Source organism: Podarcis muralis, chromosome 8 (genome assembly GCF_964188315.1).
Source record: "Podarcis muralis chromosome 8, rPodMur119.hap1.1, whole genome shotgun sequence".
NCBI lineage: Eukaryota > Metazoa > Chordata > Lepidosauria > Squamata > Lacertidae > Podarcis > Podarcis muralis.
Window position 1 is genome coordinate 84,097,009 of NC_135662.1, and position 15,974 is coordinate 84,112,982.

The window sequence follows — 15,974 nt, forward strand, 5'->3', positions numbered from 1 at the left end:
TGACAGTATACCTATTATGATTTACTCTGCATTTGTTTAGCAATTAAGATGCCACAAGACATGTTGTTTTTATCTGCAAATGGGAACATGGTCAATCATCCTCAAACATCAACACACTGGCACTCCTGGAATACCTGATTAGTCAATAGATAAGTGCTGACCAATCCCTTACCTACAAGCTATTCTTGGATATGTACTGAACACACTGAACTACAATCTGAAATGCCATGCAAAGGTGCAAATGTGCTAACCCAGATAAACAACAAAGGAACAGACTGCAAGACCATTACTCTCTACAATCCTTTTTTATAACTGGTATGGACATACGTAAGTTAGTATGCTATATTCTAAAATGTATGATCAGCCCTGGAAGAATTAATGCCTGGTTGGCCAAAGCTGCCTTCTTACTGTCAAGGGTTTGGTTGGGAAAGCAGCAGAGAGAATATAAATGGGGGAATGTAAGACTATGAATCTGGAATGTGTCCAGATTAAAGCATCTAAAGTATTATCAATGGCACAGTATTTGTAAATGAGAGTTTATATTGTTCTCACATCTGTTATTCTTTTCTCCATTTTGCAACATTTAAAAAATCAGTTGTCAAATATCAAATTTTTGAAAACAAGGTTGAAGGAAAAACAACTTGCTTTTATATATTTTAGTGGTATTCAACCAATTTTTACCCAGAGTAAAGGTAAAGGGACCCCTGACCATTAGGTCCAGTTGTGACTGACTCTGGCGTTGCGGCACTCATCTCGCTTTATTGGCCGAGGGAGCCGGTGTACAGCTTCCAGGTCATGTGGCCAGAGTGACTAAGCCACTTCTGGCGAACCAAAGCAACGTACAGAAACGCCGTTTACCTTCCTGCCGGAGCGGTACCTATTTATCTACTTGCACTTTGATGTGCTTTCGAACTGCTAGGTTGGCAGGAGCAGGGACCAAGCAACAGGAACTCAACCCGTCGCGGGGATTCGAACCACCGACCTTCTGATCGGCAAACCCTAGACTCTGTGGTTTAACCCACAGCGCCACCTGCGTCCCTTATCCAGGGTAGACCCACTGAAATTTACAGGCATGACTAAGTTAGGTCTACTCTGAGGAAAACTTAGTTGAATACTATCTCTGGGCTTATACATTTATCTTATTCATTCACACCAAGTTATTCTGAATTATTTAGTCACTGGCCTCTGTTTTGCACACCATAGTTATTACATCATCATGATAAAACTCTTACTAAGTAAGGGCCCTGACATCTAGGCATTTCAAGCAAAGAGTCTGCTTCTGTGCCCCACTAGGCATAAAACCTATATGCTTGCGATATGTGTGAACCAATTTTTATCTTTACAGTAAACTAGCTTCACATACCTTGGAGGGTGGGGAGATTAAAATACAAGGAAATTAATATATTTTGGGGAAATGCAAAGTTATTACTTGTAATCTTATTTTTATTCCACTGAAGTTCAAAAAGGATGTGATATTAGAAATAAGATTGTTTCTTACCCATGTAGCTGCAAGCTGTTTTGAGTAGTCCACTTTTTCCATACATCAATGTTTTTTCTCATGGTACCATCTCCACTGCAAGAGACATTTGCACATGAATTCCAATGAAACCAGTAAGCTACATTCTGAGTTAGTAACACACCTTGTGTGTTTTGAAAATCAGAAATAATTGCATCATTGACTATTAAAGGTAAAGGTAAAGGGACCCCTGACCATTAGGTCCAATCGTGGCCGACTCTAGGGTTGCGGCGCTCATCTCGCTTTACTGGCCGAGGGAGCCGGCGTACAGCTTCCGGGTCATGTGGCCAGCATGGCGAACCAGAGCAGCACACGGAAACACCGTTTACCTTCCCGCCAGAGCGCTACCTATTTATCTATTTGCACTTTGACTTTCTTTTGAACTGCTAGGTAGGCAGGAACTGGGACTGGGCAACGGGAGCTCACCCCATCGCGGGATTCAAACCGCCGACCTTCTGATCGGCAAGTCCTAGGCTCTGTGGTTTAAGCCACAGTACCACCCGTGTCCCGATCATTGACTATTATTATTTATTAATTGCTTTCTAAAACACTGTCTCAAGGCAATTTACACCTAAGGTAAACGGTGAAAAATAGAAAAACAACTAACTAAAACTAAACCTAAAATAAACTAAAACAGTAACGTGGGTGGTCGTGGTAAAGAACATTTATCCACCTAGGAAAGTTTACTGGAGCAAATATGTCTTCAGTTGTTTCTGTAAAGTGCAGGTAGCAGGTACTGATGGTATTTTGACTGGAATACTATTCCACAAAATAGAAGCACACTAAAAGCTCTGCTCTGAGCTACTATGGAGGAGGCTTCTGAGAGCTTTGAAATTTGCTGGAGAAACTGTCCCGCAGATGGCAGCTGTCTACTAGGTATAGAAGGGTTCAGGCAGTCTCTTAAATAACCTGATATTGAGCTGTATAGGGATGAATATATTAATATGAACACTCTGAACTCGGCCTGGTAGCAGATTGGCTGTCAGTACAAACCCCGCAATCAGGGTGTTATATGCTGGTAGAAGTTTGCCCCAAAAGAAACCTAGCCACCATATCCTGTACCAGCTGCAACCTTTGCACCATCCCAAGAGTAGCCCCATATAGACTGCCTTATTGCAGTAATCCAGCCATGGGGTTACCAATGCATGGTCTATTGTGGTCAGGCTGTAATTTCTCCTGAAACACAAGGTGTGAAACTGATGATATCAGCCACTAGGTTCTATCAGCACCAGAAAATCAACAGACTAGATTTGGCAAAAAGTGATGCACACTTTTGTAGTCTATTCTTTCAGTTACTCCTTTCCCTGTTTGTTTGTTTGTTTGTTTGTTTGTTTGTTTGTTTGTTTGTTTGTTTTTAGTACAGCTTAGTAAGACATTGGTTCGGTTTTTGAGATCTCTGCTATTTCAAAGCAGATGCGTACTTCAAAGAAAAACTGAACAGGATGCAAAAAACAAACATGACACTGATAAAAGGCACAACTAAAAATAATATTAAGGCTGAGAATATTTTACTATGCTTTAATTTTAGAAACTTATGAATTATTTTGTATTCCACACTACTTCCAATGAGCACAAACTGGCATGCATGAGCACTTTTGCTTCCCACATTTAGTAGCAATCCTGGGATATACAGTGGTATCTCGGGTTAAGTACTTAATTCGTTCCGGAGGTCCGTACTTAACCTGAACCCTGTTCTTAACCTGAAGCACCACTTTAGCTAATGGTGCCTCCTGCTGCTGCTGCGCCGCCGGAGCACGATTTCTGTTCTCATCCTGAAGCAAAGTTCTTAAGCTGAAGCACTATTTCTGGGTTAGCGGAGTCTGTAACCTGAAGCGTATATAACCCGAGGTACCACTGTAATAATTTGCCCAAGGTTACCCACAGAGCTTTACAAGGCAAGAGATTTGAAGTCCAGTCTCTCAGATACAAATCCTCTCTCCCTATACAAAACATCACACCCTGCTTATCTTGATGTCATGTAAAGGGCACACTAGTATTAAAAAGTCATAAGCACTACAACACAAACAACATTAAAAATAAATATAGCATACCTGCAAGGGACATCACATAATATCCTATCATAAAAGAGGATCTCCTTCTTTCCATTAGTGGTGATCTGTAAATTAGGGATGCTGGAAGCATCATGATTTACAACCATGATGCAAGGACTGTTTAACCTCTTTGCTTGATGAACCAATAAATAGCAGCGCTTGTTGTCAACATCATTTGCAATTACAAATCCCTCTAAAGGAAAAAAAACACGAACTCTTTAGATTAAAGGTGGAATTTTGGAGGGAGGCAAGCAAATGATTTTTTCTGGAGTTTATTAGACCAGGTGCTCAAAAGAATATTAAGAAAACGTGATAAGCAAAAGCATAATTTATGAGAATTTTTTTTAGAATAATCATCAATATAAAGTACAAGAGAGGGGGTGTCAATTGATGTTAACATTTTGTAGGACATTTGTCTGATCTAATAAGCACATGATGTGATAGTTAAGTTACGTTTTGAGCATTATTTTAAGTTATATAAAAAGAGAAGCCTGTTATAGATTTGTTTTTAAGTGGTTTTAATAAAACAAGAAAAGCATTCTGAGAAATTATCAGTTATGAAAGCACTAAGTAGCTTTGCCCACAAAAAAAACTCTGATGAGGTCAGAGCAAGGAGGAAGGAATTCTGTAGTGAGAGAGATAAGAGAAAAGAAGAACAGGAAATTAGTTACCGTATTTTTCGTCCCATAGGGCACACCGCCCCATAGGACGCACCTAGGGGTTTTTTTGGGGGGGGCGAATAAAGGGGAAAAAATTATTCCCCCCCCCCAGGCGCAGGGCTGGTGAAGTCGCGCCGGTCTCCCGAGGGTTGTGCAGAGCTTCCTGAAGCCTGGAGAGCGAGAGGGGTCGGTGCGCACCGACCCCTCTCGCTCTCCAGGCTTCAGCGAAAGCCTACATTCGCCCCTTAGGGCGCACACACATTTCCCCTTCATTTTTGGAGGGGGAAAAGTGCATCCTATAGGGCGAAAAATACGGTATATCAACACATAAAGTGTCTGACACACTAGTGGCACTAAAGGTTCAGGAAGAGAAGATGAAGACTGATAGATGACAAAAACAGGATGGATCTAGGAAAGCAGAGGGACAGGAAAAGGCCAACACAAAATGATGAAACGCAGCTAGCAAAAACAAAAGAAGAGGAAGCCCATTTTTGATCCAGACAAAGAACCCCAACAGGGAAAGGGTGCTTCTTGGGTGATGGCTTAAAGGTTCCAGTGTGGCCAAGTAAGAGAAATAATACACAAATACATATACCTCAATACTAACAAAATGTGTGACAAAGGGGTGTTTCCACTGAGGAAGGCGAAATAGTGGAATCCACAGGTAAGATTCAACTGCTAACAGCAACCATATTGAGGTTCCAGAAGCAGGTCCCTATCCTATGCAGGGCCTATACTGTTTGGCACCATGTGGCTTTAAGCACTCTCCCCTTCATGAATCTTTCTGGCAAACCTTCAAAAACATTACTTGAAGGTCCACCTCTTTCTTGGATTGAATTGCATATTATGTATGAGCAAACTGGGCACTAATGGCCATAATCCAATGCTAACCCTGAAAGGTACAGTCTTGACTGTAAGTGAATTTTGTTTCTCAACAAAAAATGGGACAGGGATCTCTATATACCACTCCATCTCACTTACCTGGAAAAGGAACATTCATGTCTGCGTGCAACATTTCAATAAGCTGGGCAGTTTTGGACCCTGGTGCAGCACACAGGTCTAGAATCTACCAAGAGCAAAACAATACACAAATAAAAGAGCTCATTAATATATGTACAAAAGAATTATATTACATATAGGTATCTCCCCACTTACCGTATTTTTCGCCCTATAGGACATACTTTTTCCCCTCCAAAAATGAAGGGGAAATGTGTGTGCGTCCTATGGGGCGAATGCAGGCTTTCGCTGAAGCCTGGAGAGCGAGAGGCTCAGCGCAGCTCTGTGCGGCCACCAGGAGCCGGGCGCGAAGTCCCGCCCCACTCCCGATGGCTGCGCAGAGCTGCCTGCAGTCCCGGGCTCAGCGCAGCTCTGCGCGGCCATCGGGAGTGCAGCTCTGTGCGGCCACCGGGAGCCGGGCGCGAAGTCCCGCCCGGCTCCCGATGGCTGCGCAGAGCTGCCTGCAGTCCCGGGATCAGCACACTTCTCCCCATCGCCAGCCCCACAAGCTGGGGGGACAGCGGGGAGGCAGAGCGCGCCTTCCCGCTGTTCCCCGACCTGCTTCTTCCAGCCCCGCACCTGGGGGGGGAAATAATTTTTTTTCTTTATTTCCCCCCCAAAAAACTAGGTGTGTCCTATGGGCCGGAGCGTCCTATGGGGCGCAAAATACGGTACATACGTTCAACTCATGTGGAACCGCATATATGAAAAGCACTGGGAAATGGTTAAATAAATCTAATTTTTTTTTTTTTTTTTAATATTTTATTAAGGATTTTCTTGTTTTACAGTAAATAAATCTATTTAAACTGCAAAAATGGCACAAAAAGATTGTTGAAATGGCTAGCAATCCCAGGAGCCTTTGCAACTGTAATCCCAGAAGCCTTTGGATTGACCTTTGAGGTCTGTGGATAGTTGGAGTTTGAGAAAGGAGGCTTGGAGGGAGCGATTGTGGTGGTTTGGTGGATTTTGGCTTTTTAGATAGTGTTCCCCAATGTATGCGATTTCACATATACTGTACATGCAGTACCCGGGAAAGTAACCCTCACAGCTGCATTATCTGCTTAGAAGTAGTTACTTCAGTCATATGGGGCAAAGTCTACAGAATTCTTCATTTCAGAAAGACGATTCTAAGCCCTTCACAATGCTACAAACTTTCCAGTTAAAACTGGGAGATCTAATTAAGACCAGTCCATAGCAACTGAATAGAAGTACATCAATAAGGAATGCATTAATTCATGTATGTGTTGAAATACCTTTCCAGCTAACTTCATAATCCTTTTCATTCTGAATGTATGCGATTGAAAAAGAATGAAGCAATAAAAAGATAAAACAATTAAGTCACTCGTGCAACTGGCCACTGCCCTGATGCACAACTGAGTGACCAACTGCCCCCTTTAAGCAACAGCAATGTGTCTTATTGATACCCTGAAGCCAGGTTTCAAGAAAGCCACTCCCCAGGGTGAATTTGTAATATAAATTTATAATACCAAAAAAAAAGCATATTAGATGTACTGTGTCAGGCTACTTTTAACAAGACTTCAAGATCCAATAGCAATGCAAGGCCTACCTTATGATGAGACTGGACATCAAGGAGCAGGGGAGGAATCATACTGACAGCTTCTTGACGACTAATGTTCCCCTAGAACAATAAAATAAAAATTTGTAATCAGTGGCAACTCCAATTTCATGTTTTGAGCATTTTAGATGCAGAAAATGTATATATGAAACCCTAATGTAAGTTTTATTGTTTTATTGTTCTAAGCTTATCTGATTTTGTTCCTAACAAATTCTTAATGGGAGAATTTCATTAACACATTGTCAGAAGTCATGTTCATGTGCAACTTACTATTCACTGTGACACAGCAATCTCTAGTTCCCCAAGGAACATGTCAATGGCAAGACAGGGAGTAACAATTCTTCGACGCAAAAGGTCACAGTAAGACACAAAATGAATTAAAACAACAGCAACTTAGGAACATACTTACACATTCTGTTTCACTAACAAGAAAATGATGGAATTTTTCTAGTTGTGGGGATTTTCGCAGGACCTTTCTGCTTAGGTTTGTATGCCACGCCAACTCTTCTGGATACCTAATGAAATATAGTTTTTATAAGAACTATCACCGGCATATTTGAAATGAAATAATGGAACATGCCATTCCATTTATACATATATATATATATATATATATATATATATATATATATATATATATAAATGTTTTTTTTTATAAACAAAATAAACTATAGAACATAAAGAAGCAGTATTGCAGCAGGTTGACAACATGGACATTATCACTGAACCTATTCCAAAACACTACAAAATTACCCATTCTGGAAATCTGTTCATATCTCTGATATGTTAGGATATCACATACCTTTGGAACCTAAAATATTTCTGCTTGGTTATCTAAAATATGTAATTTTTGAAGATGATTAAGAAATAATGTTCAACCTACTAACTGCTGCTAAGATTAGAATAGCTAAAAATCGGGGGGAAAGTATCTCCTACAACATCTGAATGGATTGAGAAATTTGGTCCATACTAAGTATGATTATGCTAACTTATTATAAAAGAATACATATAAACCAGTCTAACAGGTTTATGCAATTGCATTTTTAACTATATTTGCACAAATTTAACTTGTGTATGAAGCATGTAGAAACTGGATAATACTAGACGTATTAAGGTTACTCAATTAGGTAAAATAAGCACGCTACACACAAAAACACATTGACGTCAGCAATGGGAACAAAGGCAGGATACTCTCAAGCCCTGATATATGTGTTTTAGCTACTTTATCTTTTAGTATGTATATTTTAGTCCTAGAAGCAATATTTATGGTCTGCACACTCTTTCAAAGCATTTGCACTTACCCAGCTATTTAAAGATAGAGACTTAGAACTAGGGATGGACAGAACGGACTTGTTCCAATTTGTGTCCACAAGCAGACTAGTGGACAAATTCGGTCAAATGTCTGTTTGGATTTTCTTAGGCAAAGTGCTAAAAACACCTCCACACCTTTTAAAGGTTTCAAAAAGTTATAAAGCAGTTATTAGGTGGCCCGAGGGATTTCCTGACTTTTTTCTTTTTGAAAACAACTCCTAGATCGGATACTGCAATAGGCATGAGGTTATCTATCACTCTTTGTACTTTTACTCTGGAATGGGTGACATACCATTTCATTACTTCCAGGAGCTTTTTAGTCAAATTTGACTAATAAAGAAAGCACTGTGCTTTCTAGAAAAATGTCCTGTGCTTTCTTAGACCACACTGCAAAAAGAAAAGCATAACCTGGATCAAATCATTCTTAGAAAGGTTCATAGACAAGCAATCTGATCTGCCTGTCTACATTAAGATCCAAGCATGATCCATTGGATGTTGGCCAGGGAGGTTTGCTGCTAACTGTGGAGTGAACCAAAATCCTCCACCGTCCCAACTTGGATCCTGAGAAGCCCATCTGCAAATGAAGGGCTCCTCTTGTACATAGAACAGACTCCAATTCACCAGATGTTCACACTGTTAGAAGCGGAGAGGCTATTTTCACCCATTCCCCTCCCCCTGCAGCCACTTCTCAATGGTATCTCATGCATGTATTTATGGGTCCAAACTGTATTTATTTAGAATAATCTTTAAAAAGATCACACTGCAACTAATAAGTTGAGAATACCACATAGCAGGGGAGAAATGGCTAATAATACCTTCAAAGTCAGTGTAGACAATTACACAGCAAAGGCAGGAATATGCTAAATAGTTTGATGGCCATCCTACAGGTAGTCTTACCAACTTAATGGCTGAGGCATTTCAATTTTCTGACCGTCTACCACCTGGTTTTCTAATTCCTTGAAATATTTATTCTTCAAACAATGGAGAATTTCTTTAGCATGGCTACAAAATGAAAAACAGCATTAGAACCGTAAAGAAAACAGTACAACCTATTATTTCACTGTAACTACTTTTTAAAATCTCAATAAAAACCTAATTCTAACTACTACCATAGTTACAGGATTTTTGGAATGGACTCATTTTCTTGAAAAGTACATTTTACATGACCAAGCACTCTAGAGGCTGTTCAAAATTTAATCAGTATGCCAATTTACTACGAGGTACCAACTGCAAGGCACATCACATAATATAACAAGACTTTCTCCATATTGCCACAGAAGTCTTGAGTCTCTTTTACAGCCAGAATAGAGAAAACCAAATAGTAACTAATCAACCGTCCTCTCCATGAAGTAGCTTCTGTGCCACTGTTTATAAGAAGCAAGATGAATAATAGTACTTTATAAAGTATTTTATAAGCTGTTTAACTCTTATAAAGGGGGGGGGATAGATAAGTGTTATTGTCAGATCTGTTAGAAAAGTGGGCTCTATACAACCCCCCCAAGCTGAGAACCTGCTATTAGATCTTTCCCACCCCTCAGGTGAGATAAAAGGAAAAGTGGCATGAATCTTTTATCAGAGGTTGTATTGTTCCTTGCATGTCAGTATTTGTCCAGGTTTGCCTGGGTCTCATGATATGGACATGTCAGTGTTGTTGACTAAGGATGTACAATTGAATTAAGGAAATACATGTAGTATTTGGAGAAAGGAATTAAGAGAGTGCCAGAATATTAAATTTAGATCTAATATTAAATTGGGACGCGGGTGGCACTGTGGGTTAAACCACAGAGCCTAGGACTTGCCAATCAGAAGGTCGTGGTTCGAATCGCCGCGACAGGGTGAGCTCCTGTTGCTCGGTCCCTGCTCCTGCCAACCTAGCAGTTTGAAAGCACCTCAAAGTGCAAGTAGATAAATAGGTACCACTCCGGCGGGAAGGTAAACGGCGTTTCCGTGCGCTGCTCTGGTTTGCCAGAAGCGGCTTAGTCATGCTGGCCACATGACCTGGAAGCTGTACGCTCCCTCGGCCAGTAAAGCGAGACGAACACCGCAACCCCAGAGTCGGTCACGACTGGACCTAATGGTCAGGGGTCCCCTTTACCTTTACCTATTAAATTAGAATCTTTGTGTTCGATGTACAAGTGTGCTTGAGTGGAACTGAATGGTGTGCATTTTTAACTGTTGTTAGATTAAGCTGTGCTTATTGCTCTACAATTGGGGCTGGAAATTTAATTGGATCAATTTGTTTAATGGTATGATTGGGGAAAATGAGCTGGTTTTCTTTTGCCTAACTATTCATTTTATTGTATGTTAAAAAGGTGGAATTCACACTTTTTAGTTGATATTCATTTCTAATGTTTAACCCTGATGTGGCATATGATTAGCCAGAGAGGCCTTGGGCCGGATTCATTCAGCCTCTGTTCTGGGACTGCTTGTGTGAGCTCTTCAATGAACAAGCCTGCCATATTAAGCAACACACATTTTTAGCATAGCCTGCCCACATCCTGGATAATACAAGTTACACAGGTAGTTTGGCATTACTTCAGAAAACTGCCCGGTGAAGCAAGTTCTGCAGATTTTTGAAGAAGTACAAAGACCTGCAAAATATTTGCTTTTGCCAAGCACCAACAGTGCAAGGATATAAAGTCTATGGCTTTTGAGATGTAGGGGTCCAACTCCCTTTGCTCCCAGCCAGCACAGCATAATGGCCAAGAGGTTTGTGGACTTTATCCCTGTAATAACGCAACAAAAAATTAACTGCATACACCACAGGCTTTGGTTTGATTCAGCAGGGCTCTTATGTTCCATTTCCATCAACCAACCACAACTTTTAAGATTTTGCACGCCATTGTAGAAATTCATCAGTGGGCAAAAAATAATTGTGTTTAATTTCATAAGAAGCTTCATTGGTGAAGGAACAAGGAACACAGTCCTCCCTTACTACAGGGCTTCCTTCTTTATTAAGAAAACTTATGTCAGTTGCATTCTTCAATTCGAAGCTTTCAAACTTACATACATGCTTATTGGAAGGGAGCACGTTTCCTCTCAAAGGGGAAATTGGATTCCCCCTCCCCCCCCCCAATACATAAAAGGAGTACTGGCTAAGAGACAAGCAGAGCAATCCCAGCTCCTAATCCACTGTGCTGAGGTCCGGATGGAAGACTCTGCTGAAGTTCCCTGATGGAGAAGGCACACCGGGGGGGAACACTCTGATGTGAAACCCAAAACAGGAGGTGGAAGCTACAGATAGCAGCATCCCCACCAGTGGAAACCCCAGAAATTGGGTCTCTCAGGGATGGGGCATTCTGCTGTCACATGATTGCAGCAGGCCCAATCTGGGACTCTTCGCTGCACCAGCCTCATGGCATAAATGTCAGGGCTGCGAATGCAATGCTAGCTGTTCTGCTCCATCAAGTGCAGCTCCCTGCCCTCCTCACGAAGGATTAAGACTGCAGTGTGAACTATGTAATTCAGAAAGTCCCTGGTTTGAAATCTTGACAATGAACTCACTATGAGTTCCTCACTAGGTTAGGAACTCTTTCACCTTGACTCTTCCCTCCACTTTAGAATTCAGTGGTACCTCAGGTTACATACGCTCCAGGTTACATACACTCCAGGTTACAGACTCCGCTAACCCAGAAATAGTACCTCAGGTTAAGAACTTTGCTTCAGGATGAGAACAGAAATCGTGCTCTGGCGGCACGGCAGCAGCAGGAGGCCCCATTAGCTAAAGTGGTGCTTCAGGTTAAGAACAGTTTCAGGTTAAGAACGGACCTCCGGAACAAATTAAGTACTTAACCTGAGGTACCACTGTATGGGGATAATAGCTACAGGGACCACACTATGAGCAGGCTGCTTTCATCACTTTTTAGATCACTGGATAGAAAAGAAATTTTATGCACACGTAACCAAATATTAGAAAACATGTAAAATTTGGACCCACCCCATTCTCTATGCACCAGCGACCAAATTTTGCTCACCTCTTGTACCCTGTGATGCGGAGTGTGGCAGGGAGTGGCTCCCGCAGGGCCGCCATGAAGCTCTCCCACTCCCCATGAGGCACGATGCCCTGCTTGCCATAGTAGTGCTCAAAAAGCTCATTCTCCTTCACAATCTCCGGGTAGCAGCTTTCAGGCCAGCTCTGAAAGTGAGTGGGTGTGAAAAGTTAGAGTCAGCAAATCCCTTATTCTGTGCCTTCTCGGTAGTGGCGCCTGCCCTGTGGAACGCCCTCCCAGCAGATGTCAAAACAATAAACAACTATTTTACTTTTAAAAGTCATCTGAAGGCAGCCCTCTTTAGGGAAGTTTTTAATGTTTGATGCTGTACTGTTTTTAATATTCAGTTGGAAGCCGCCCAGAGTGGCTGGGGAAACCCAGCCAGATGGGCGGGGTATAAATAATAAATTATTATTATTATTATTATTATTATTATTATTATTATTATTATTATACGGCAACAGAGCATGTGAATGGGCTTTGTGGTTTTATTGTGCACTGTCAACTACCCTGAGTTCTTTGGATGAAGGGTAGAATACAAATTTAATAAATAACAATAATAGTAATAATAATAATAATAATAGAACTCCCTGCACACAAAAATCTAGCACGTTAAGGAGGCCAGCCCTTCTTTACCCACCCGACATGCGCTAACGCCTTCCATTTCCAGTAAGTACCATTCCTTCTTCGTGAGCCTCCTCCATGTAAGGTCTGGAGGAGGATGGCAGCATGAAAATCAAGAATGGGATTTCTCTGAGGTGGCTCCCCATTTGTGGGATGCTCTCCCCAGGGAAATTCGCCTGGCATCTTCATTATATATTTTTAGGGATCAGGAGAAAAAGTTCCTCTCCAACCAGGTCTTGGGCTGATTAATATTCTACAGTTTTTTTAATGTGTCTGTGGGAAGGGAGGGTTATTGTTTTGCTGTTTTACTAATTTTTTGACTTTGTATTTCATTCTGTGAACTGTCCTGAGATCTTATGCCAAATAAATGAATAAATTGATTCGATAAATCAATAAGCCCCAAGCCTACCCCGTTTTGCAAGAAGGCATTCCTTCACAGGAACCCTACCCCCCCCACCCGCCGGCAAAATTCATGCGTAGGAGACACGTGTACAACGAGACACGTGTACAAGGAGCAACGTGTAGAGCGAGACATGGGCACGAGACACGTGTAGGGCGAGACACGTGTCGAGCGAGACACGCGTGGAGACACGTGTAGAGCGGGACCCGGGCACAACGAGACACGTGTCGAGCGAGGCACGCGTGGAGAGAGACACGTGTAGGGCGAGACACGTGTGCAACGAGGCCTCAGCCAGGCCCAGGCCCTGACTCACCCCAGGGCCCTTCTCTCGGGTATTCGGCTGCGGCTGCCGCCTGTGGCGCTGCCTGCGGCCCATCGCGCCCGCCCCACGCAAGGCCTCGACTCAAAGCGGGTCCCAATGGCCGCAGCGCCGACGACGAAGCCTCCCTCAGCCGCGGACGCCACGCTGCGCTGGGAAGACGTGGTGCGCATGCGCAGAAAAGGGGACAGAAGGAAGAGGGGAAAGAAAGAGGACATAATATCACAAACTCGCACGACGCCCGTTTAGTTTCCGGGTTCATTTGACGGCTTTCGGCTTGCGCGTGCGCGTCAGAGTCGAGCGGAAGTGCCGATTGGGCTGCAGCGGAGCGTCGCTGCTGCGATATTGCGAGCGGTACATCGCGCATCGGCGACGGACAGGGCGGCAGAGAGCTCATAGCACGCTCTTTCCTAAAAATTAGTTTTTAGTTTTTAAATTCCCATTCAAAGTTGTCGCAAAAGTTGTTTGCAATTGCGTGCGCTGGGCATTTAATGAATGGAAATTTAAAAACGCGCAAGAAACCTCTGGCCAACCAGAACTAGCTGGAATTTAAATGTGGCTTTCAGTCGTCTTTCTCATTCAATTTTTTTTTTTTTTTATTATTATTATTATTATTATTATTATTATTATTATTATTATTATTATTATTATTATTATTTGGTGCACCGTTCCTGGAGGTACTGCAATACCAGGTCGATGCATGGAGTGGATGGAGCAAGCCCCTATTCCATCTCCCAGCTCCAAAAATCCATTGAATATATAGTCCTCAAATAGAGGACATATCAGATATTAAACTGATAAGAACAGATACTACACTTGATCTTAGCCAAAAGGCCGAGAAGCGATGAACTTGGTGGAAGTAAAATGTGGCTTTCAGTCGTCTTTCTCATCCTAAACAGAATGATGCAGAAGAGTAGCTCACAGATACAGAGAGAGAGCAGGCAGAGGGGTTCAGTGAGGTCTGTTTCCAGGAAGAAAAACTGAAGCACTGGCAAAAAAAAATTTTAAAAGTTTAAAAAACTAAATAAATATGAATTATAGAATACGAAAAACCCATGCCTCTTTAATGATGTTGCAAGGCCAGATGAAAGACCCCATTGGTGTCACCTACTTACAAACCTTGTTAGGTAAAGGTAAAGGTACCCCTGCCCGTACGGGCCAGTCTTGCCAGACTCTAGGGTTGTGCGCTCATCTCACTCTAGAGGCCGGGAGCCAGCGCTGTCCGCAGACACATCCGGGTCACGTGGCCAGTGTGACGAAGCTGCTCCGGCGAACCGGCACCAGAGCAGCACACGGAACGCCGTTTACCTTCCTGCTATAAAGCGGTACCTATTTATCTACTTGCACTTAAGGGTGCTTTCGAACTGCTAGGTGGGCAGGAGCTGGGACCGAAAGACGGGAGCTCACCCCGCCGCGGGGATTCGAACCGCCGACCATGCGATCGGCAAGCCCTAGGCACTGAGGTTTTACCCACAGCGCCACCCTGCGTCCCATGTTAAGTTGCTGCTAAAGCTGGAATGGCCTGGGATGAGCCAGAACAGCAGATATATAAATAAGATTCCCCCCCCCCCAATGTTTGAGACACCTGAAATCCATATTTATCGAATACAAACCACTCCAGTATTATAATTTATTTACCTCTTAAAACCCAAAATTCTTCGGGGGGCCACCAGGTGGCGCGTTGGAAGATGGCCGACAATAACATCTCTCTGACACATACGAGGTCATTAAGGGGCTGCTATGGGAAGTATGCAGTCTTCCTACCCCCCCCCCAGGAAATGGGGGGGAGCTGCCTTGCCAGCGGTGTTCACAATGCACCCCCTGATCCGAGAGATGGGGATGCCGAACACTTGGCACGAGCCCTCGGTGAAGTCAGATCTTCCTGATGCCGATTCCAATTAGCGTGTGCTGGTTAGCTTCAGCTCGGAATTATAATTGGAAACATATGATTGGATTGAAGCTGAAGCACATACATCAAGTAATGTTCGAGAGATAAGACTGCTGATTTATGGATCTCTGTGACCGGGAGTGACGGATGGACAAGTAAATCTTCTGATGAATCACCACTAGGAGACTGTAGGTTTGGAATGAAGGTGGGGTGGAGGAAAAAACTTTTTTTTTCTTTGCACAATGTGATATTAATAACCCTTCACCCCAGATAGAAATAAGATTGTTGCGTTTTTATTAATTACAAGCAGGAATTTAAGAACTGTGTGGGATGGATTATAACAGCAGAGAGGATTGGTGAACGGTGAGAATGAGGAAATTTTTTATGACGCAGTTAAAAAATGGCGTCTTACCAAGACAGGCTTGCCGGAGAAAGAAGGACAGGGGGAGGAGAATCAGGATCGTTCGAAAGAGAAGGAATGTTGGAACACAAGCTTGACCTGACAGAGCCTCCTGATTCATTTGATTTATTTGGCAAGCCTGAGAAAAGTAAAGGACAGACCGAAGATTAATTTTTTTTATGGAAGCGTTGAACAGAGGCTGTTCAGTACAAAACCCACACAGAGGATGCCTGCTAATCTGCTTG

General features: G+C 42.6%; 1 protein-coding gene and 1 non-coding gene across 3 annotated transcripts in view; both read right to left on the bottom strand.

Moving 5' to 3' along the window:
• The window catches only part of NSUN2 (NOP2/Sun RNA methyltransferase 2), a 34,120-nt gene extending 20,508 nt beyond the window's left edge, over positions 1-13,612 (bottom strand). For both annotated transcript variants that reach the window (XM_028738071.2, XM_077933427.1), the window contains exons 1-8: positions 13,436-13,612; positions 12,084-12,244; positions 9,007-9,111; positions 7,208-7,313; positions 6,790-6,861; positions 5,208-5,292; positions 3,568-3,760; positions 1,499-1,573 (exon numbers count right to left, since the gene is read on the bottom strand). In XM_028738071.2, the coding sequence (XP_028593904.2) occupies positions 1,499-1,573; positions 3,568-3,760; positions 5,208-5,292; positions 6,790-6,861; positions 7,208-7,313; positions 9,007-9,111; positions 12,084-12,244; positions 13,436-13,498 (860 nt within the window). In that variant the 5' untranslated portion in view covers positions 13,499-13,612. The remainder of the gene's footprint in view (positions 1-1,498; positions 1,574-3,567; positions 3,761-5,207; positions 5,293-6,789; positions 6,862-7,207; positions 7,314-9,006; positions 9,112-12,083; positions 12,245-13,435) is intronic.
• A 484-nt stretch (positions 13,613-14,096) lies between these two features.
• Positions 14,097-14,287, bottom strand: LOC144328805 (U2 spliceosomal RNA). The gene has a single exon (XR_013394096.1). It is a non-coding gene; the product is annotated as a U2 spliceosomal RNA (small nuclear RNA).
• Between the last annotated feature and the right edge of the window lie 1,687 nt (positions 14,288-15,974).